The sequence below is a fragment of the Culex quinquefasciatus genome, chromosome 3 (genome assembly GCF_015732765.1).
Source record: "Culex quinquefasciatus strain JHB chromosome 3, VPISU_Cqui_1.0_pri_paternal, whole genome shotgun sequence".
NCBI classification, from domain to species: domain Eukaryota; kingdom Metazoa; phylum Arthropoda; class Insecta; order Diptera; family Culicidae; genus Culex; species Culex quinquefasciatus.
In genome coordinates this window covers 26,695,243-26,719,857 of record NC_051863.1, presented here as the reverse complement: position 1 = coordinate 26,719,857, position 24,615 = coordinate 26,695,243, and the positions used below count along the sequence as shown (strand labels likewise).

Below are 24,615 nucleotides of genomic sequence, written 5' to 3'. Positions count from 1 at the left end.
TTGCCAGTCGCTTGCGTGGATTGTTAAGAGGTGCGGCAAGATAGCACCATTGCGACGAAATGCTGGAATTTGCAATGCTAGAAGCAAATCGTGCAACAGGTCAGTTTGGATGGATCCAAACCTAGTTCGACGCTTTAAGATTTAATCTTCCTGTTGTTTAGGTGGTTCTCAAAGGCTTGGCCGTAGAAACGGTGGAGACGGAGTTGGCACTTTTCGAGGACCTGGAGTCGGTGTCGGAGTTTAAGTCGACAAATTCGGGCAACTGGGAGTCGGTGTCGAGAAACTTTGAAAGCTCATATAGTCAGATTAGGACAATTAAAAACAGCAATAGAAATAGAAGTTGTTTTTGGAATTAGAGAAGGGGTCGAGTATTTTTGGAAAGCTGAAGTAGAAATCGATGTCTCTGTATCTTGAGAAGCCAAGGAGTTTATCATGTATACTAAATTATGGAAATAGCATTTTGAAAAGCAATTAACCAACCATTTCTGAAAAAGATGCCTTTTAACTGGGTTAACATTTAACGAATTTGTAAATATTTTTCTTATGTATTGTAAATCCTGCATTTTATGTGGATGGCTTCGTTTATTCAATATTATTCTTGAGATTCAAGTCAACAAAACAAAATAAAAACAAACGGAATTTGCAAAACAGAAATGATTACATCCCAAACCTCTGATAAGCCGATTCAGTTGAATTTGTAGACTCGATTTGCTCCATATAAAAACCATACATTACGATTAACCGTTAAATGTGGTAATAAACACGTACTCATCGCCCTTCTAAAGTGTAGCAAAAACAGCCTTTGATCAATCAAACATCAACCCCCAATCAGATGGCGTTTTAATTAATGTGAACGCCCATTGAGGAAGTTCGTGCACGGAGCGATTCAACCTCTGATGCCGAGAAAAACCGCGCGTAAATCCCCTCACCGGAACCGAAACAAAAACCTCTCACACAAACCGCAGCTGTGCCTCCTCTCCCACGGTTACCAGTCTCAGTCAGAGTAGCCTATATTTGCTTCGGCAATATTTCGCGAGAAAGTGCCACTCATAAACGGGGTTTAGCTTAGTTAATTTAAAAAGAACTGATTTTGATTTTTGTTATTTTTACGCTTTATTAGAGTTCCCCAGTAACAAATGCGAATCCTCCATCTTCCAACAATGTTCTTCTGTTTGAAGAACTAAACTCCTCAAGCACTTCTTCACGAGACTCGTAAATATCTCTGTGTATATTCAGAAGCGCTAAGCCGACTAGTCGCGTTTCGAAGATCGGAGAATGACCCCTCGGCTGATGCCGTTGTTATAGATGAAAACAATAAATATTTTCAAAATCTTATTCTACATTTCACTAGAGGTGTCCTCATGACAAAAAAAAATATTCTAAATAATTTTGAGTTTTTTTTAAAGGTCCAATAAACCAAATTCACAGTTTTTGCTTTTTGGGTGTTTATGAAACCGCCTTAGGTCAGGGGTATTGAAAAATACCCAAAAAGCAAAAACTGAAAATTTGGACCTTTTCAAAAAAACTCCAGATACAGACTATTAGGTCACCAGCCAACCCTGCAGGTTGTGGCCAATACCAGGGTTGTTACGGAAAAGTCGAAAAAAAATCCGCGCCGACCCCAAAACCCAATCCGCGCGAAATACGCGCCAAATAAAAAAATTCGTGACAAACATAGAAGAGAGTAATATAATGAATGAAATTTCAAACGAAAAAAGAATAATACAGAAAGCATTTGGATCAGTACCGTTGATCAGATGTGGATTCATATCCCACCTGCACCAAGTTGAACCTTTTTTGGCATTTCTGAAACAATATTAGCATTTTTGTAGCATTTAAAATATCGTTGCCTTGAAAACAAATTCAAGAAAAAAAAATTCAAAAATCTAAAACGATAAAATAAATCACCAAATTATAAAATCTAGCAATTTTTTACTTGATAATTCTCGCCAAAATTTTAATCTGGAAAAATGAAACACAAAATTACTATTATTTTCTTCTCTAAATTTCTCCAAACTAAAATATGACTCTGAAAATAATCCGAACTAAGAAAATGGCAAAAAAATAAAATTCAATCATTTTATAATTGATTGAATTTATAATTTAATAATTTAACAATTTAATAATTAAATAATGTAATAATTTATTTAATAATAAAATAATGCAATAATTGAATAATTAAATCATTACATCATTAATAAATTAAATAATTTAATAATTAAATAATTAAATAATTTAATAATTAAATATTTTAATAATTTAATAATTTAATAATTTAATATTTGAATAACTTAATAATTAAATAATTAAATAATTTAATAATTAAATAATTAAATAATTAAATAATTAAATAATTAAATAATTAAATAATTAAATAATTAAATAATTAAATAATTAAATAATTAAATAATTAAATAATTAAATAATTAAATAATTAAATAATTCAATAATTAAATAATTCAATAATTCAATAATTAAATAATTCAATAATTAAATAATTAAATAATTAAATAATTAAATAATTAAAAAATTTAATAATTTAATAATTTAATAATTTAATAATTTAATAATTTAATAATTTAATAATTTAATTATTTAATAATTTAATAATTTAATAATTTAATAATCTAATAATTTAATAGTTCAATAATTTAATAATTTAATAATTTAATAATTTAATAATTTAATAATTTAATAATTTAATAATTTAATAATTAAATAATTTAATAATTTAATAATTTAATAATTAAATAATTAAATAATTTAATAATTTAATAATTTAATAATTTAATAATTTAATAATTTAATAATTTAATAATTTAATAATTTAATAATTTAATAATTTAATAATTTAATAATTTAATAATTTAATAATTTAATAATTTAATAATTTAATAATTTAATAATTTAATAATTTTATAATTTTATAATTTTATAACTTTAAAACTTTATAATTTTATAATTTAATAATTTAATAATTTAACAATTTAATAATTTAATAATTTAAAGACACCGTCTTTGCAGACTGAACACTAATATTAAACGAGACAAACATTGAACGAAAAGCTCCAGAAGGATAAGGCGAGAATCGAACCCGCAGCCCCATAGCAACTTAGGGATCGGCAGCCGAAGCAGCTAACCACCGCGCCACGAGGCCCTACTTTTCGTAATTTTTCAATTTTATAATTCGTACTTTTTACGTTTTTTTTCAAATTATGAATTCTTTTTTTTTTATTCTTGAATATGTAAATTCTGAAATTTCAAATTGTTGAATTCCAGATTTCTTTTTTTTTTGTTGACGATACATTTCGCTTCTTGACGGAGATTTTATCAGATTGCTAAGTGAATTTCGTCATGTTGTGATAATTGGGAGAAGAATAAATTCTACCTGAATCAGGGTGGCAACAGAATTTTTCATTTTTTCAATAAACCAAAAATTTTAAATTTTAAATTTTTTTCAGTTTTTTCAATATAAAACTTAGAAAATCTAAAAAGTTTCATAGCTTCAAATTTTTGAAATTCTGTATTTTTCGAATTTTGTTATTTGCTGTTATTGTTATTGCTTTTAATAAAATTGTTATTAATATGAATTGTTCAGCAGATGTTTTAAAAATAATGAGTTGTAATGTTATGTTAAATTTATAAAACAAATCTCAATACATTAAAAAAAATCGCTCCTTGAAGATTATTTCGATGTTTCGTATTAACAAATAAAATCAATAATTTTCAGAAGAAAATCTTCTTCATTAAAAACTTTTTAGAAATTGATGTTTTTGCACACAACAAAAAAAATTGAAATTATTTGATTCCTTATAATATTTTCCTTTGTGAATTGAAAGAAATTCTATCCGCGCGAAATCCGCGCCTGAGCAAAATTAGCCAGCAAATCCGCGCCAGATCCGCGCGATTCGCGCCATCCGCGCCATCCGCGCCGTCCGTAACAACCCTGCAATACTGTCAAATTGACAGTTTTCAAACCCAGCATAAAACTTCATAAAGTTTGGTACCCCATTACCAAAGCATGTGTGATTCCACAAATATCCCCCTATCGATATATTACCTGAGGACTACGGCAACTCCACCAGACCTGATCCTGACTTGGATCGTGAGATTCAAGTACCAAAATTTGGAATTAGAACACTAAGGGTAAAGTACTTAGTCAACATTATGGGATATAACAATTTAACAAAATAGGACTTTTTATGTACGCTAGCTAGGCACATCAAGAGTTCCAAACTTTTCCCGTGTGGTAGGCGCAGAAACCATGTCAGTTTTGTCACACAAAACTTCGGTTTCGGTGCCTGGATCAAGTTACCGAGTTGGGTCGGGTTTGATTCGTAACGAGAAATGGGTGCGTAAAGAAAACCCGGTATCATAGCAAACCGTTGTCACTCCCGTCAAAAGTGAAGCCTGATCAGGAGTACAGTGTTCAAGAACCCGACCCTGGTATGGAGTTTGACAAACAGCCCAAGAAGCGTCACTACGAGAAGACACAGGAGGATGTATCTCAAGTTATTGGGTAAACTTGGGCGTCTGCGAGAGAAGAAAAACATATTCAAGTGTTTTAAAATCCTTAGGTTGAAGACGTGGCAACGGAGTGACATTAACCAGTACATCTGTACTAACAGCTACTAACAAGGCGTTTTGGTTGGGAACTTCCAGCTTCAACAGCCTGATTCTGGTTGGAAATACCGCAAAAAGCTAACTTGCAATGATGAAACCGACTGCACAAACAGATATTAGTGCTTTTTCAGCTATAGAACTTTGCCTACAAAAAGGACGCCTTGTGAATCAGTGATCCATTGGATCACCCTCTGTAGTAAAATGTCTTATCACAGGAGAAACTATACACTTCAGTAAATATTTTAACCATGATTTTAACACATTCTGGGTGCTTGACATTCACGTCGGTGTTTGAGAAGCGCACATTTTGTTTGAATGTTTTATTTGTCTGTACGGAGATATCAGCGTTTTTGTTGTGACGCACTATTCTCTGGCCTGCAGACAAAGTTTTTGAAATTGAGTCCCAGTACCCAGTTCAACGTCAAAAAGTTTGTAATTTTTAAACGTATAAAACACGATGTTTGAAGTTTTGTAACGTTGGACACTCAAGAGACAACCCAATCCGACCGTCCAAGTATGTCTCCAAGTACACTTTCTTAGACACACTCCATTACTGTGAACGCGGGAACAACAACAGCTAAAGCGCTTCGTGTGCATCGAATCCCAAAGCCACACAATAAACAATTCTCAGGTACTTGTGGAAAACCAGTTCTGCAGTGCATCAAGGAGTCGCCCCTAAACTACTCCCACTCTCAAAACGGCGAACCCAACTAATCTCACACCGAACCAACACTCACTCTCTCGCGCTCGCCTACTCCGTCCGGAGAGGGTCATAAGCACGCGTTCGGGCCGGATTCCGACTCAGTTCGCCAGAGCAGCTCGTACGCGTTAGGTCAGTTCAGGTCGTCGTCGTCGCGGCCAAACTTTAGTTTCGCAGTGCACCTCGTGGTAATCGGACCGGTTTCTGGGGTTTCAACTCGCGATCGTCGTATTGTGTCTGTGCCGTGTTTAGTTTGATTTTGTGGAGGTGGTGAAGTGTGAGGCAAGCGGCGACTTTGCACAAGCCTCGTAGCTGATCGGAATACCAACAACAACAAAAGTACGTGGTTTGAATATGGCCGTTACGGCGCGCAGGGGGGGAGTGGGTTCCTCCGAGAATATCTTTGTGGTGTGACTCAATTGAGTTTGGGGTTGGAATTCCCCACCCGAGAAGTGTTCAGTTCTGCCGGAAACTGCGTGATTAGCATTTCTCTCCATCTGCAGTGAGATGCTGGGGGAGGTTGATGATCATGGCGATCGCGAACAATGCACAAGTCGAAGATCATTGTTTGGGCCAGATTGCCGTGTCTTCTTCCTCCTGGAGTTTACCGAGTCGAGTCGAGTGTTGTAACGCCGCAGATCTTCACAAGGCTCACAGACCCCTCTCGGGGTGATCGCGGTACACTGAAAGAAAAGAGATGTTGAGTAACTGTTGGAATTGAATCACAACGTTCCATGACTCGCGTTCGCGTGCCCCTTCTGTCGTTTTACGTAATGCAACAGCAGCTCAGGCCCCGCCGAAGCAGCAAAACCAGGTGACGAACCTAGTTACGGAGGGGGCCACAAAAGGTGATACGACGACGACGAGGTCCACCCTCTCCACCTCCCCCAACTTGATCTGAAGATGGTGGATGACCTCCAAGTCCGCGTGCGCACGCGGATTTGCACGACGACGACAGGCAGGGGCTATCAAAAAGCAACGACTCTACGGGGACGTCAACGCGATGACCTTCCGCGCTGAGATCAGCAATCGCTATACCTACGCCGGGAAGATTTTGCGACGACTTCCCGGCTGTTTATGTTTTTGTTCACGAGCTTCAGAAACAAAAACAATGCAACATGTGAGCAGTTTGATAGCAATTAAATTTGTTATTAATACATCAGAAATCTTTGATATTTTGATTAACTTTGACTGCAAGTTAAAAACAAAATATTTACATTTGTAAACAAATTCTACAAAAAACTATACATTAGAGTCGTAAAAAATGAAATTCAAAATTAATTTCAAATTTATCCATAAATATGACAATGGAAATGCTGCAATTTTTTTTTTAAATGTCCAACTAGCCTTTTTTGCTCTTTGGGCCATTTTGAATATTTTTTGAAGTGTTTGTTCCTCAACTCTGAGGCCGTTGCAAATATTTTTTTAAGTTTAAGCCCCCCCCCCCCCTTCCTCTTAAAAATTGGTCCAAAAAATAAAAAAAAAATATTTTTTTCAAAAAACTTCAAAATTTTGATGAATATAGAAGTTATATCAAATAAAAATAATCTAAAATGCCTTTTCTGCATTGATAACACTGACCTACAAAAATTGACAAAATGACTGCATTTTTTTCTTGGTCGGTGTAATCATATTTGGCATATTTGGGCTCGTTTGAAAATGTTTTACATTTTTAGAAAATTCCGAAAAAAAAATCGCGAAAAATTAAATTTTCGTCAATACTGTGATATTTTGGAAACTTATGATTGCAAAACAACTGCACAGGTGTATAATTCATTGTTAAAACACTTTTGTCAGTGAAATATTGAAACCATGGCTCGTGATTTCAATTTATATACTTTTTTTTATTTTTCTATGAAATTAAAACAGTAACAATAGAATTTTCTCAACATTGCCCGTTCAAATCAAAATATGCAAAGAAAAGTCGATTTGCGAAAACATAGAGAATAGTGTAGTTTAATAATCAAACAATGGTCTGACCTTGTTAAATTTTGTCATGGTTTTGGGTTTGATTTTTTCAAAATTGCTCTGTTTGAGTTAGTTAGAGAATTTTTACTCACTTGCTTCTTTTTCAAATTTGAAAACATCAGCTTTTTCCAAATTAAAAAAGAGCAGAACAAATGAGTAAAAATTCTCAATCTATAAACATTGAAAATACAAGCTAAGATTCATAAGAATGTCGTTAATCAGCAAAAAAATATGCTCTAATAATCTCTATCAGCTTATAAAGGTTTTGTTTAGCTTATTTAGTTTTTTTTTTATCAGGCATATTCGGGAATTTCCCTCGAAACCAGCATTGTTGCGTCTTTAAATTAAAAAAAATAATACCCTAAAATTATAAATCATATCGAAACTGCTTAAATTATTGCAGTTTTAGTGAATTTTAGTTTTCGTCAGTTTTCGTCGGTTTTGCGCGCGACGCGTCGAAAAACAAACCAGTTTTTATTTATTTTTTTAAATCGTATCTCGGAATCCTAAGATTGGAACTTCTCCATATTTCATATGTTATGTAAAAAAGAAAAAATATTTTCAGACCTTCAGCATTTCAAGTTTTTATATGATCTTATCTTATCCCCGGGAATACATGATCCCTAGCCTGTTCCTCTTCAGCATGCTCATACAAAATTAGCTTTTTTCTATAAAGTTGTGCGAAATTGACTCAAATTCATTGTGGAAAACAAAGAATTTTTTTTTAAATCGTGCTTGTCATTTCATTAGGGCCCAAAACTTTTGTAAACAACATTTTATCCCTCTCACACCTTATGCAAATTGTCATTTGAGTGAAAGAGATGCACTATTGTTTACAAAAGTTGTGTGCCCTTTTGAAACGTTAGGCTCCAAATGTTCGCATCGAGTTACACACATTTTTTTGAAAAGGGTTACAACAAACCTCCAAGAAATCTTTTTTCTTTGTTTTGATATGTAAAGAAAACCTTAAAATTTATTTTTAAAAATATTATTTATACATGAATTGTTAGACGTTTAATTTATCGTCGTACTATTTTTACAACCAATTGAAGTGTAATTGTGGAGACTTGATCCGTTTTTTAACAGTCACCGGAATCAGCCTCAAGTTTAATTAAGTAGTTTGGTATTTCGTACATGGCTTCCTTACTGCAGTTTGAACCATTTTACAAACATTTGGTTAAAAATACCAGCTTTTGTAAACATGTTTAATTTAGTTCTAGAGCAATTCCAGCTCAAATCAGATTTTTTTCTGGTACTTTTGTACCCGACCCTCTCCGATTTTAATGAAATTTTGTAGACATGTTATCCTAGGCCTATATAAACCATTTTTGTGTATATGGAGCCAATAGTACTCGAAAATAACATTTGAGAAGGGTGTAAGGTATTTAAAAAAATGTATTTTGCAATTTAAAAATTACTACAACTCGAAGCTGTTGCGTCGTATCAGAAAGTGGTCAAAGACAAACTTGTAGAAAATTGAACGGGCTTTCTGAAAAAAAATACACTGAGACAAAAATACACGCCACTTCTATGAGATTTTTTGATTTTTAAGTCTAAAACTTAATTATAAAGGTGATGTCACGATTTTTTTTCGTTCAAAATTTTTGAGGAAATAGCCTAAGATGTTACCAAAAGACTGACAAAATGCAGGATGGTATGTCTCTCCTAAAAAAATACAAAAATCATTTACTAAAACTGTTTTTGTTTAAAGTGGTCTAAATGTTGAAATTTTGATAAACCGGTAGTGGGAATCGATTCCCCAGGCAATTTAACATAAAAGTCTCCATATTGACCATTGTCCTATGTCCAATCCTTGGGAAGATTCAGCGGTTTTAAAAATAAAAATGTTGAAAAACCTTTTTTTTTTGGTAGTTTTTGGCAATTTCTATACGACAAACTTGGTTTTTCAGTCTCGTAAATATTTTTACCGGAAAGCTCGTCAAATTTCCCATAAGTTTGCCTGTGACAGCTTTTTGATTTGACTCGTTTTGATATTTACGTAAGCGAATTCACTATCCAGGTGTCTACCACACTTAACAAAATTCTATTTTCAGTTGTTAGCAATTTAATTAACCCTCTACCGCCCAATTTTTTTTCGAAAATTTTTAGTTTTCCTTGTTCAGGAGTTCATTTTGAGCAACTTTTTTTCTACGAAAAACTTTACTTCTCTTGTTTTATTTTTTTCTTGTTTCTTTTTTAGTTTTTCAATTTGCATTTATCTTGTTTAATTTATGTTTGTTTTTGGTAGTATTTGGCCTATTCTATCACTTCCTATCATTACATTTTGCCTATCTAATTTTTTCATGTTTTTATAGCCACTTTTTCAATTTTTTGCTTGTTTTTCACATTTTTGGTTATGAAATGGCACCATTATTATTTAATAGTAAATAAATGCGTAGAGGCATAGTCTGGGACACTAGAAAAATTACTACATACTTCTTTTTACTAATAATATAGGAAATGTTAGTAAAAAACACAGCCAAAGTTGACCCCTAAAAAATGACATTTTTAAAAACATTGGCAAAGTGACATAAAGCAAGTAAAACTTCCAACCCATAAATTTTCTAAAATTTTAAGAGTTTTTTTTCCAATGCCTTTTAAAGACCAAAGATTGGTTGAAAATTTGATTTTTGGCGATTTTTTAAATCGAAGCCTGTTTAAAGGCGGGGTTGGGTTGTAGAGGGTTAAGCTTATATCTGTAAGCCCTTACATCCAATTGAAATTTCTAAAAAGTTTCATTAAAATCGGAGAGGGTCGGGTACAAAAGCACCAGAAAAATCCTGATTTGAGCTGGAATTGCTCTCTAAAAAAGAATATTTTAAGTTTTTAAATATTTTACATACTAAACTTGTTCAGGCTCTATGTGAAATTGCTGTAGCTTATAGAAAATCAATAGTTTGGATGAATAAGAAACATTTTGCTCAAGATTTCTTCAAAATGTTAAAAGGGGGATCAAGTTACCCCTCAAATTTTGAAAATGCCGCTTTAAAATATATGTTTTTTAAAACGCTTGAAATTTTATCTGATTAAGCTTTGAATTCATGCAAAAAGTTCAAAGTTCTGTGAGAAATGAGGAGTGCTATGTGCGATATAAAAAGGGGATCAATCGATTAGCCATTAGATTTAATTTGCTGTATTTTTTTCATATTTATTATTTAGTTTCATTGAATGGAACAGTTCAATCAAAAATAAATATCAAATCAATTCTTCTAGTGATCATATCTAACGTTGAGAGTTTGCTAAGTCCTAAATACATACCACGATAAAATGCTAAACTTATCAAACAGTAATTTCACATAATCAGTGAGGCAAGCAAATAGCGATAAAACGAACATATTTAAAATTGGACTTGTTACCAGTTCAGTGACTAAGCATCAAACGTCAAATTAATTTCAATCCAGCAAAACTAATGTACCGATAACAGAAAGAAGCAAGCAAAAAAAAACCTTAAACCAAACCACACTCATGAGTGCAATGTTTGTTATAAAAATAGCACCTAACGAGCGGATGGTAGTAATTTATTTCCAGTCAATTTGTGCATCGAAAAACCGAAGGCAGAAGAGCTTATAAAATAAGCAAGAAAGAAAAAAAGGTAGCTAAATTTGTTGTTCTTTCCCACAGAGCGCACATCCATTCCGACAACTCATTTCCACATTAGTTGTTGGATAATGTTTTGTTATTATGGCATAGTGCCGGTTTTTGCGTACACGGCGCGGAAAAATAATTCACTTTTCAGTGGATGGGCCGAGGCCGAGCCCGGGGGCTGGATTTATGTCAGGTGAAAATTAACATATGTTCGGCGGCTAAAGTGGGTAGGAAAACCGGGCCCCGGAAAGCACGAAAGCAGTCCGTCAGTGTTTCAACTTGAGTTTGACCGAAAAAGACTTTCTGGAAGACGATTCACTATGATTGGGATTTTTTTGGGAGCTTAATGAGTTTTTTTTTTTAAATTAAATTTGATGGAACTCATTTCAATTTTTAAGTTTTTCTATGAACTATAATTTGGAAACATTCATCTCTGAAGTTTAAACAGCATCACATCAAACTTCCCGCTGTTCTGTGTTGAACAATGCACAAACAACCTGGACGTAAAACCCCAATATTAAGATTGATCACCTTCGTTCAAGTTCTGTTCCGATGAATCATCCCCTAGTTAGGTTGTTCTTAACAGTTGGACGTACTAAACTCTACCGTTACATTATTACTACGATGCCGTTCAACAGCGATATGTCCAGTGGGACTTAAGGTGGTATTAGACTATGGCACATAAACAAACAAACTCGCACTTTTTCGCGTTTGACAGTTTGCCAAACTCGCAAACGAGACAAAGTGTGCGAGTTTGATTGTTTGCCGTAGTCTAATACCTCCTTTAGGGAAATTTGCAAACATACGTCATTTCGCTGTACAACGGCCGAATAATCAACGACTAGCGCAACTACCGCAACTAATAGAAACAACTGCGGCTTATCCAGCGCAGTCTAGTCTCAAGCTATGCAGGGTGTACTCCGCGCACTGCTAATTGTAATTGTAAATTGTCATCGCGCGTCTGGGGGTTTTCCAGTCACCTTGGTCGTTGTCGTCTCACCGTCGTGGTCACCCGCAAGAACGTGACTCCCCGCCGTTGTTGCATTGTGCATTCCAACCTACCACAAACAATAATCGATTTCTGTTTGAGGCATTATTGTTGAACAAACATATGATTGGGCGGTTAAGTTGACCACTTAGCCCGAGCAGTGCTGCCAGAACCGGAGTTTCCCGCGCGATTATCCCCGTAATGACGGCCGGCCGTGATGAATAATGCAACGCGAGGTGACCGGTTCTTCAACTATATAATATCGCACAAATTACGCGAACCTCTGATCGATTGACGTGACCATGGCGATTATGGTGACCAATTTCAGTAAAAGTTGAAGAAGGTTCCGGGGTCGCTTTTTAGTCAATCCGGATCATTCCACTACTACTGCCGGCATCCGTCAACCATATGTGGCAATAAAAAGCGACGTCGTCGCGACGCCGTAAAAAAAACATCAGCTCGAGCAAAGTACAAACAAACAACACAAAAGTTGCGTAGGTTGAGCCGGAATTTAAAGAACACTCATCATTAGCAAACACCGCATTTATGGAACTGTCAAAAGATGAGTCATTAAGCGTATAGTTGTCTCAACAGACTGCAGGTCGGAGAATGTAAGAAAATCGCAGCAGTCGAGAGATAAATTTACAATTATAATTCTGTTAGACTATCTGACAGCTTTTTGAATCAATTGATCTAGGTACTTGATTACAACGTTGTTGACACACGTGTTCATTGCCCTCGTATGTGGAAACTTAAAACAATCTTTTTTTTTTTCAAGGCTTTTTAGTGCCTTCTAACAAAATATCTTAGAATCAGAACTATAGGCATTGTTGTTTTAACATTCGTGCTCAAACTCAATCAAATTCAACGAATCATCTTTGCGGTTAACTTTACACAGTTGGCCTGGCCGTTCAAAAAAAAAGGATGTTGGAAGCAGTGCTTACAAAATTTCAACTTTGTTTGGGATAGATGACAGAATACTCCAATCGTCTTCACCGCGACAGTCTGATTTTGACATTCTGCTTTCGTTCGTTTCACACACAAACCAATGAGTGCTAGGCAAAGTCACTCACACAGGCATTGACCTCCCTCTAGAAATGCATTCGCTCAGAGAACGGTCGTTTGACATTCTACCTGTAGGGATTATCGGTTGCAGGATTGAATATCTAATAAATTATTAAATGAGTATTTATTAGGTCTATTCCCGTACTGCAGAATTCTGCAATTCTGCACGAAATCGGCAGCAGAGCGTTCCCGTAATTTTTATGCAACAAAAGTAACTTTTCTCTCAGGCAGAACTTCTGCAATGAGAGAGGCTGAAGTTGCAGCAATACCGTTCCCGTACTTTTCTGCAAGCTCTCTCTTCTCTTTCGTGTTGAAAAGTAACTGCAAGTTGGTGTGAGTACACGCTTACATAAAATTTGCAAGTTGGGTGAAGTCAAGCATATTATTATAAGTTGTAATAAATTTGATGTTTTATTATTGCTAAATTCAAGCAATCTTCTGGAAGGGACGTTTGTATATTTTTTGAATTGATAGATTTTGGTGTAGTTTTTTTTCAATTTCTAGTTTTATAAAAACGATATTTTTGAATAATAAATTTCAAATAAATATTTGTTTATGGAAAAATTTTTGATCTCCAATTGTTTTTGAATAAACTATAAATATGTGTGTTTAAAAAATAGGTAAATTAAATAGGAAAATGATTGATTGTACCTGTAACGGTGCTACCAATTTGTATTCTGATATGAACCAAATAATAAGCTAATTTTGTCAAACTTTCAATTAAGGAGCTATCAGACTATATCAAACAAACAAACAGGCTGACTTTTCCGCAAACAAATCAGGCAAACTGTCAAAAAGTGCGAGTTTGTTTGTTTATTATAGTCTTATACCTCCTTAGTTTATATAATTGACAAACATAACATTGTTGTTGAAACACAAGTTTCGTTGTTTACCACCCTATTTTTTATTCTTTAAAATTGAAATAAATCGTTTTAAAAAGACTTTCGATACACTCCAATTCAAAAATTCTTAAATTCTGAAATACTTAAATTCTTAATTTCCTAAATTCTTAAATTCTTTAATTCTAAAATTACTCTTAAATTCTTAAATGCCGCCATCTTGAATCATAAAAAATACACATATTTGGAGTAATATTTTAGGTAAGAAACGCGAATTAAGAGGATTTAGAGATAAGAAATTTTGACGAGGTCTTCGGATAATAGAGTACAAACTGTTTCTTTTTTTATATTTGAGTTCTTTAATTTTTTATTTACTTTTTTTTCAAATTTTACTTTTTTCAAATTATTATTTTCTTTGATTTTTTAGCTGTAGGTTTTGAATTTTTGATGTTCTGAACTCTTAAATATTAAAAATTTTGATTTTTATTTGTTTCGAATTTAAAATATTTGAATTTTTGAAGTTATAAACTTTTATCTTTTTCAACCTTAATTTTTTTATTTTGAACTTTTAAAATTATTTTTTTTTTATTTTGAACATTTTAAATGACTTAATTTTGAATTATTTGAATTTTTTAGCTTTGAATTTGTGATTTTTTTTTTGTGATAGAAATATTTGCATTTAATTTGTTTTCAAATACCTGATTTTTTTTAAGTTTCTCAATTTAAAAATGTCATTTTTTAAATATTGATATTTATGAATTTCTTCATTTCATTTTTTATGTGTTTCCAAATTTTTAAATTTTTGCAGCGTCCCCGTGCTTCTTCCATGTGACATCCATAATCCTGCTGTCTAATCATGTATTTATGATCCCTTCTTTATTAAACCTTTGTTTGTCATTTTTGACCAAATTTGAGTAAATCTACTCAACTGTGTACAATATTGCAGAAAAAGTATCGGAACGCACTACCCAGGCAAAAGTTTAGCGGCTTCTCTCCTTGCAGAACTTCTGCAAAAGGGAGAGATGAAGAGAGCGAGCTGAAAAGTACGGGAACGTGCTGCAAAAAAGTGACTTATGCTGGCTGCAAAATTCTGCAGAAGATGCAGAAATTCTGCAATTGGGTCCTAAAATGAAGCTTAGATTGCTGATATTATTGTTTACAGCGATAACGCTTATTTTTCTGAGTACAATGACCCTTTGTACGACCACAAAGAGTTTAAAATGGATTTTAAATCAATTTTGAAAAATTAACCTCGCGGTCCTTCTTCACAGAAAAGTTCCTACTTGACAGCTCGTTCCAAGGGGACCATAGTTGATCCATCGAAAAAATGTTGTCTTGTCAAAAAAAAAATTGCATTAAAATGAAAAAAAGTGATCAGAAATTGTTTTTAATCGTGTTTTTTATCGTTGTAGGGGAAAGTGGGGCAAGTGTAACAAGCTAAGGAAATCCTCGTTAAAACCCATTAAAACGTTAAAACATCTGTCGGATTTTTTCATAATCACCTTATTTCAGGTCTTGACTAAGACTTTGACAGAACAAATTTTGAAAAAATCCTGTTTTTCAATGTTAAAAATTGATTTTAAAATTTCTGATTTTCCGTACGTTCTACTCAACTAGTGGGGCAAGACGAACAACCCGTTGGGGCAAGAGGAACGATGCATGAAACAACATGTTAATTTGCTAACAAGTGAACTGCTATCACTTTGAAACATCAGATTAGAATGTATTTAAAACGTTTCTTTCACTTTTAGGTTTAATAATAATATTTTACTAAAAATTTGATCGTTTTTACGAAAACAAATTATTGCTTAGATGATAAATAGTAAATTTTCATAGTATCACTTTATTTTGTAGGAACTTTTTTTTAAACAATTGTTTATCAGTTTTTAAGAACTTTTTTGTATTTATTTCCCAATAAAATATGTTGTTGCAGAAATACGTATTTTTTCCATACTAAAAATCCATATGGTACACTTGCCCCACCTGAACAAGATTTCTAAAAGCTCTCAACAAAAAAAAAACCAAAAGTTAAATCATACTTTCTAATAGGTGCAAATCATTGGTTGGAACACTACTGATGTAGGAAAAAAAGGATTTTGATAAAATGAGCCTTAAAACGAACCGTAAGCCTTATTTTGTACTTTCCAAATATTATTAGAAAACAAGGGTTTTTCAAAAACTTCATTAAATCTTATGCTCCGTGGCGTTTACGTCGTTTTGGCGGTTACGTGGTAGTAGAATTAGTTAAATGCACTGCTAGCAACAATTCCTCATACTGGAAATAATCAAAATTGTAAAAATTACGGCCGTACGAGCGATTGTTCCTCTTGCCCCATATGGTCGTCTTGCCCCACCTTCCCCTACATAAAAATTGACATAGGGCTTTAGTACCCAATTCTGCAACTACGGGAATAGACCTATTATAAGATTGATATAATTCATAAATAAGAGTTTAGAGCGCAACAAAAAGTGCGCACCTTCATGAACATTGCCTTGTTAGCTGACGGATTGCAGATGAGTGCGAGAGCGCGCTAGCGAGCTGCGAGAGAGAACAACGAACAAATAAACAGCGAGATGCGCGCGGCCGGCAAAAGAGAAAATGAAGATTGTCAAATCAGTTTTGGGGTTAATTTGTGTGGAATAAGACGTGTGGAACGGTGCGTGTCGCGGTTATCACGCAGGATTTTCGTTGCCGTTTCCGTCTTTGTTTTCCCCCCGATTGTGTGTGTATTTCGACCCGGGTGATTTCGCGATTGTTTGACAGTTGCTTTGGAGGATTTGAACGGTGCGCGTCGCGGTCATCACACAGGATTTTCGTTGCCGTTTTCGATTGTGTGTGTTTTTCGGTCCGGGCGGTTTCGCGTTTTCGCTTTTTATTTGGTTTTATCTTTCCACAGCCGGCTGTCTAAGATTGAATCATTTATGCTAAACTCAACACCAAATAACCGGGAATAATCTCATCCGCAAACTCCGACTGTTTGCCTTGAGAATGCATAATACATCACACTATTAAACCAAATTTATTGATTATTGGGTCGCATCATCATCCTCTATGTTGAATCCTGGCCATTACCCTTACCCACTAACAAAATCCCAAGTAGAAGTAGTTTTCCGGCACACGTGGGGGTGTGGATATCGTATAGAACCCACCCTTGGTAGCAACCTGTGCTAACTAACATTCCCGTCCCAATCCCCCGAGATCTACAAACTGACATGGCGGGCGCCGTTGGTGGCCAATGACTGTTACCTATTTGCTTCAGATCTAGTTTTAATGATCTTGATGTTTTATCTTTTCAACGCATGCTGTTGATAAGGGAAACACCATTAGATTGTTCAAGCATATGGTCGGTTGTATTGATAGGATATTACGGTCCTGTTCAGCAACGGAGAAGGACAACCATGGGTGGTCTCTCATGCTCATGCTCATGCTCAATTTGTGTGGAATAAGACGTGTTGTTTGTTAATTGCCAAATATCTGTGTTTTTATTATAAAAGCAAGTCACCGATCACGACACTACCGAGACTCCGATCATCTCTCCAATGATCGCATTCAAATGACTGGTGACGCACGCAGCAAACACAAGGAAGAGCGAGACAAAAAACGAGACAAAGAGAAAGAGCACGTTGTGTCGTTCGGGCGGCTGCTTCAGTGGTGCTCATTTGTCGTTCGTTTCGTCTTTGTGTTTACGTTTACCGACCGTCGCCAAGCAATGACGGTCATGGTAGGCGCTGTGTGTGAGCGTTTTCGGAAATGATCGCTGACAGAGGGTTCTTTCAAATACCGAGCAGTTCCATTCAGATCCCTTTTCAAGCATTATTGTTTGAAAGTAATTGCCCCAACATTGTCCAAGATGCTTTGGAAAGGATGTCTGCGCTATTTCTTGAAATTTTCTTGACTGATATGCCCGTTTTACCCCACTTCCCTTTGTCGTAGAGGGCTCACATTTGGCATGAGTTCATCTTATGTATAGACAAACAAACGCTGAAAGTTTCATCCAAATCGGAGCACCTCGATACGACCTCTAGAACAAACCGAGCAGAATCTACAAATACTGCCTCTTAAGGTAGATCATATTGGGAGGTTCGATAGCATGTTGTCCAAAGTAAACGAAAAAAATTGACATCTAGATCTAATTTCGTAAATAACTTCTTAAATCATTTTTGAATTCATCGACCATTTTTTTATATTTGAAAAAAAAAAAATACCATGGAATAAAGTGTGACGTTTATTTCTCCCCCTCCTTTCACAGATGAAGTTCTTCGCGTCCATCGTGGCGCTACTGCTGTCCGCGGCCGTCGCCGCCAACGCCCAATGCCTGGCCGAGGACGACAACGTGCAGCACACCAAAACGGACAACCCGCTGGCCCGAACCCGGCTCTACAAGGGCGAGTCCATCTTCACGCTGAAGCTGCTGGAGGCCATCAACGCGGCCACGCCGTCGGAGAATGTGTTCTTCTCGCCGTACAGCCTGTACCACGTGCTGCTGCTGATGTACTTTGGCGCCAAGTCCGACACCGAGCAGACGCTGAGGAAGGGCCTGGAACTGCACTGGACCGAGGACAAACCGGTGGTGTGGCAGGCTTACAACGTGGGGAAGAAGGCGCTGGCGATGCGGTTCGGGCAGAACAAGACGGACGAGATTCAGTTTGTGTCCGTTGATAAGCTGTTCTTCGGCAAGCAGATTCCGGTCGAGGAGTGCATGGAGGACAAGTTCTTCGAGGAGATTGAAAAGCTGGACTTTGAGAAGGACCCGGAATCGCAGCGACTGTACATTAACAACTGGGTGGAGAACACGACGCACGGAGAGATCACGGACCTGCTGATTCCGGGCTCGATCACGAAGAACACCAAGCTGGCGATCGCCAATGCTGCCTACTTCAAGGTGAGTTTGAATAACTTTGATTGAGTTGCAGTAGCTAATTGAAAGGATCGTTTGTAGGGAACCTGGCAGAGCAAATTCAAGCCCGAGGAGACCAAGAAGGAGATTTTTTACGTTTCGAACGAGCGTCAGGAGTTTGTCGATATGATGCACGTCGAGGGAACCTTCAACCATGGTGAGTAATCTACAATCAACAACTGTGCTGTCAAATATCTAACCGGTTCGTCTCTCCACCAGCCGCCAACGAGAAGCTCGGCTGTCACATCCTGGAGCTGCCGTACACCGGCCAGGACGAAGCGTCCCGCGTTTCGATGTTCGTGTTCCTACCCCCCACCGAATCCAACGCACTGGACAAACTCCTAGCCCGCCTGACCTCGTCCCCAGACATCCTCTCCGAGGTCGTCAACGAGGGCATTTCGCGCCGCGTCGACGTCAAGCTGCCCAAGTTCAGCATCGAAAAGACCGTCGACATGAAGACCGTCCTCGGCCGACTAGGCATGGGCAAGCTGTTTGAAAATTCGGCCAACTTCTCCGGCTTCTCGAAGAAAGCCCAGATCGGCTTCGACGAGGTGCTGCAAAAGTCCAAGATCACCGTCAACGAGGAGGGCGCGACGGCGGCGTCCGCGACGGTCGCGTTCAGCTTCCGATCGTCGCGACCCGCCGATCCGGCCATGTTCCACTGCAACCATCCATTCATCTTCGTCATCTACGACTACGCCACGCAGGCCGTGCTGTTCAACGGAGTGTACCGCCAGCCGGAGTGATTTTTTCCGTTTCTTTTGCCTGTGCTAGCTTGTAAGAGTGCTTGATATGTTTTTTTAAATGTCGAAATCTCCCTTTCCTTACTTAAAACAAACTGAACCAAATCCAGATCTATTTATTGATTGATTGATTGATTGTAAGGGTGAAAAGGCATTTCAGAAGCGAACTAGAATTAATTGTGATTTTTAAGTTTCCCTAAGACACGAACAAATAAAATTTTAACGAGACTAAAACCAACGTCAACTTGTTATTTCTTTCCCTATCATTCTTTCTACACCATAGTTATTTCATGCGTCCGACATCGAACTCCGTTATTGACCAGGACCTCCAAAAATTGCCCCATGAGCCACAGATGAAAAGAAGGAACCAATCATCACCACTTCGCAACCCTCAAAAGCCCCTATCATGCTGATCAATACCGGCGCGGGCTACGACCAGTGGCTGCGTCTCCGACAAAGTATCACATGAGTTTTGAGGGGCTATAGTAACACAATTACTTCGACGAACGCAACAGGCGACGTACCTTCCGATCAACGATGACAAAGGAAAGACTGATATTGTCATTGCAAGCCAGCGAGAAAACGGAACGTCGAAAAACACGATCGGTCTTGCGAAGCAACCGCGTGGTCCCACTGCCCACAATCGACTCCACGAACAGCGACTTTAATTAGTACAATGATCACCAAAAGCGTGCAAAACAAAACATATCTTACACGCACAACGGACATTAGGTATAAATTCCTAATTTTTAGGTATAATCGAACCTGACTGCAATAAGGCATTTTATTACTAATCGGCTATTAGTAATAAAATTACTAATAGCGTTTTAGTACGAGAAATCCTATATTTTAGGTAGAACCGAAATACCTTAATTTTAGGTATTTTCTGGAAAAGTGAGGGAACCAAAATTACTAATATTTAGGTATAATCCAAGATGGCGAACCATGATTATTACTGAATTCTAGATATAAAAACCTTAAATTTAGGTATTTTCTGGAAAAGCGTGGAATCTAAAATTACTAATATTTAGGTGTAATCCAAGATGGCGGACCATGATTATTCTTTATTTCTAGGAATAAATACCTAAATTTTAGGTATTTTCTGGAAAAGTGAGGGATCCAAAATTACTGATATTCAGGTATAATCCAAGATGGTGGACTATTATTATTCCTAATTTTTAGGAATAAATACCTAAATTTGAGGTATTTTCAGAAAAAAGTGAGGGATCCATAATTACTAATATTTAGGTATAATCCAAGATGGCGGACCCTTGAGCGGACCATGATTATTCCTTATTTCTAGGTATAAATACCTAAATTTGAGGTATTTTCTAGAAAAGTGAGGGATCGAAAATTACTTATACTCAAGAATAATCAAAGATCAAATTAGGTACTATCCAAGAAATAGGCAGGTAAGGAAAACAATCGTTTATATGATATTAATATTTTTATTTACATCAAACACAACTATTTCATAAATGTTCTCACCTAAAAATAAATATTAAAATTTAAATTATATTTAAATTTTTTAATGTATTAATATTGTGGTACTTTAAAATTTTAATATTGTAATATTTTAATATTTTAATATTTTAATATTTTAATATTTTAATATTTCAATATTTTAATACTTTAATATTTTAATATTTTAATATTTTAATATTTTAATATTTTAATATTTTAATATTTAGTATTTTAATATTTTAATATTTTAATATTTTAATATTTTAATATTTTAATATTTTAATATTTAAATATTTTAATATATAAATATTTTAATATTTTAATATTTTAATATATAAATATTTTAATATTTTAATATTTTAATATTTAAATATTTTAATATTTTAATATTTTAATATTTTATTATTTTAATATTTTAATATTTTAATATTTTAATATTTTACTATTTTAAAATATTTTAATATTTTAATATTTTAATATTTCAATATTTTACTTTTTTAATATTTTAATGTTTTAATATTTTGATATTTTAATATTTTAATATTTTAATATTTTAATATTTTAATATTTTAATATTTTAATATTTTAATATTTTAATATTTTAATATTTTAATATTTCAATATTTTAATATTTTAATATTTTAATATTTTAATATTTTAATATTTTAATATTTAATATTTTAATATTTTAATATTTTAATATTTTAATATTTTAATATTTTAATATTTTAATATTTTAATATTTTAATATTTTAATATTTTAATATTTTAATATTTTAATATTTTAATATTTTAATATTTTAATATTTTAATATTTTAATATTTTAATATTTTAATATTTTAATATTTTAATATTTTAATGTTTTAATATTTTAATATTTTAAAATTTTAATATTTTAATATTTTAATATTTTAATATTTTAATATTTTAAAATTTTAATATTATAATATTTTAATTTTTTTAATATTTTAATATTTTAATGTTTTGGTTTTTAAATATTTTAATATTTTAATTTTTTAATATTTGAATATTTGAATATTTGAATATTTGAATATTTGAATATTTTAATATTTTAATATTTTAATATTTTAATATTTTAATATTTTAATATTTTAATATTTTAATATTTTAATATTTTAATATTTTAATATTTTAATATTTTCATATTTTAATATTTTCATATTTTAATATTTTAATATTTTAATATTTTAATATTTTAATATTTTAATTTTTAAATATTTTAATATTTTAATTTTTTAATATTTTAATATTTTAATATTTTAATATTTTAATATTTTAATATTTTAATATTTTAATATTTTAATATTTGAATTTTTTTATTTTTTTAATATTTTAATATTTTAACATTTTTTCGATTGATCAACTATGGTCCCCTTACAACAAGCTGTCAAGTAGGAGCTTTTCTGTCAAGAAGGACCGCGAAGCTCAGTGTACTCAGAAAAATAAGCTTTATCGCTGTAAACAATAATATCACAATCTAAGCTTCATTTTGGACCCAATTCATTTACTTAATTATTTACGCTGCAAACTTTTAAAAAATATTTCTTCAAATTTCAAGGCCTACTGTGCTCTAACGCAATATATGGTCAGGGTTGTCTGGTTGCCAGATAAATCTGGGAATGCCAGATTTTTCAAGTGTCAGCCAGAATAAAGATTCATCCTTTTCAGTGCCAGATTTTAACAGATTTTTTACTCTATACCAATTTTGAACAACTTTTTGAGTAAAATTAACGAATTTAATTGAAAATTAAACAAAACAGAATGAGTTTTTCATACGAGGAATGTTATTAAAACATTGTTGAGGTCATAAAATCAATTCTGGAGTTTTTTTTTTTTTGAAAGGTCCAATAAACCAAATTTCCAGTTTTTGCGTTTTGGATGTTTCTGAAACCGCCTTGAGCCAGGGGTATTAAAAAATACACAACAAGCGAAAACTAAAAATTTGGTTTATTGGACCTTTTCAAACAAAAAAAACTACAGAATTAAACCATCTGAATTCTACTTTTTTAATAATCTATACCGTCCCTCCATTTCACCATTGAGAATGGTTAGATTTTCGTCTGCCAGATTTTTCCAGATTTTTTATCGATACTTTGCCAGATTTTTCCAATTTTGTCCTGGTAACCCTGTTTATGGTAGAAAATGGAAAGATTAGTAAAACATTTACTAAGCAAATTAGAACTTTCCAAACTCAAAAGGTAATATTTCAAGCACTTTTCAATTTGCCCTGAGGTTTTAATTGAATTTTGTTTAACAAAAAATCTCAGCAATCTAATGCAATTCTTAATTTTCGTAAGTGCCGGTGCAAAGGATTTAAAACATTTTAAATATTCAAACGCAAAATTTTTATATCTGGCAACAATCAGATAAAAATTAAGTGAAAAATTGATTTTCCAAAAAAAGTGAAATTGGAGGTGTCTTCAGAAGAGCAGTTGCAAATGGGGCAACTCAAGTTGGGCTTAACTTCTGGCTTCATAATTCTCAGTGGGTTTTGATTTGGTTGAAAATTAGGGTCGTTCACGGTTAGGGTGATTCAGAAAATCCAACTTTTCAGATTATTTGGGGAATTTTTTTTTGTTTTCTAGAAAAATTTTGTGCTTACCAATTCAAGCAACGACCAAATTTGGAGAAAGCATCTGAGCAACCTTTCAAAAATGAGTTTTTTTTTTAACGTAGCAATTCTGGGTTAAGTTTTAGAGAAAAGTAGTGCGTCCATCCCGGGAATTCCCGGGACGAAAATCCCGGGATTATTCGAAAGCCGGGAATTCCCGAATCGCAGGATTTTTGAGATTTTGTCCCGGGAATTCCCGAAATTGAAAAAGAATAATCAAATTTTGATCTGGATATTCAGATTTGGTAGATGAACATGAACATGAACTTAGTAATTGATAAGATTGTTAAGGAACCATCCATAAACTACGTGGACACTTTAGGAAAGGGAGGGAGGTGGGGGGCGTTTGGCGATTGTCCACGCTTTGTATTCGTCATTTATCAACGTTAATTTGCCTTATTAGGTAAAATTGTTAAAATTAGTTTACAGGTCCCTAAAATGCCTAGCGCTTTAAATATTTTCTATTTAATTTTTATTTTAATTATTTTCAAAAAGACTTGGATTTTAAACTAAAAAGAATGTCATTTTTTTTCATCAAACACTACCATTTGAAACCACAACAAAATTGACGAATTAAGCCATTTTTTTTGCACAATGTTTTATTTTTTAATTGATTTGGTTAAAACACGAACAGAAAAAAAATAATTATTTAACAAATTATTGCTCTAAAATCTCCTGTATCTATTCAGCATGTAGTTCCGATTTTTTCCAGTTAGCGGTAGCGACTTGAAGATAATTTGTAAAATTTGTTTAATTTTTATAAACCTGAAATCCTAAACTCACCAAAAGAATTACATTTGCTGGTATCATTTTGGGCGTTATTTTTTTATACACAGTTTCAATGAAATTTTTTGAGGTTTTGTGGTCATGTCATATTAAAAAAATAAAAGAAAAATATTAATGAGAATCTTATTTACTTTGAATCACATTGAATTAAAAATTGAGGTTCACCTAACATTCAGAGCACAACAAAGAACAAAAAACTATTTTTAAAGTATTTTAAGCTATCTAAAAACTGCTGTCCAATCACCAATTAACAGTATTGAGCTAATTCTATGATTTTAAGCTTGAAGAACGTAACCAATATAATGAAAACAGAATTTTATGAC

General features: G+C 33.8%; 1 protein-coding gene across 1 annotated transcript; it reads left to right on the top strand.

Moving 5' to 3' along the window:
* The first annotated feature begins 5,413 nt into the window (after nt 1–5,413).
* Nucleotides 5,414–19,647, top strand: LOC6045113 (serine protease inhibitor 88Ea). The gene is made up of 4 exons (XM_038263714.1): nt 5,414–5,662; nt 18,019–18,651; nt 18,709–18,823; nt 18,886–19,647. Exons 2-4 carry the CDS (start codon nt 18,019–18,021, stop codon nt 19,410–19,412), a joined length of 1,275 nt encoding a protein of 424 aa, XP_038119642.1. The 5' UTR covers nt 5,414–5,662; the 3' UTR covers nt 19,413–19,647.
* The last annotated feature ends 4,968 nt before the right edge of the window (nt 19,648–24,615 follow it).

Bases quoted from the DNA above. Each gene is read 5' to 3' on its own strand.
- LOC6045113 (XM_038263714.1), top strand. From the start codon at position 18,019: ATGAAGTTCTTCGCGTCCATCGTGGCGCTACTGCTGTCCGCGGCCGTC. The intron at 18,652-18,708 runs GTGAGTTTGAAT...GATCGTTTGTAG, and splicing joins CCAATGCTGCCTACTTCAAG to GGAACCTGGCAGAGCAAATT. The intron at 18,824-18,885 runs GTGAGTAATCTA...TCTCTCCACCAG, and splicing joins CGAGGGAACCTTCAACCATG to CCGCCAACGAGAAGCTCGGC.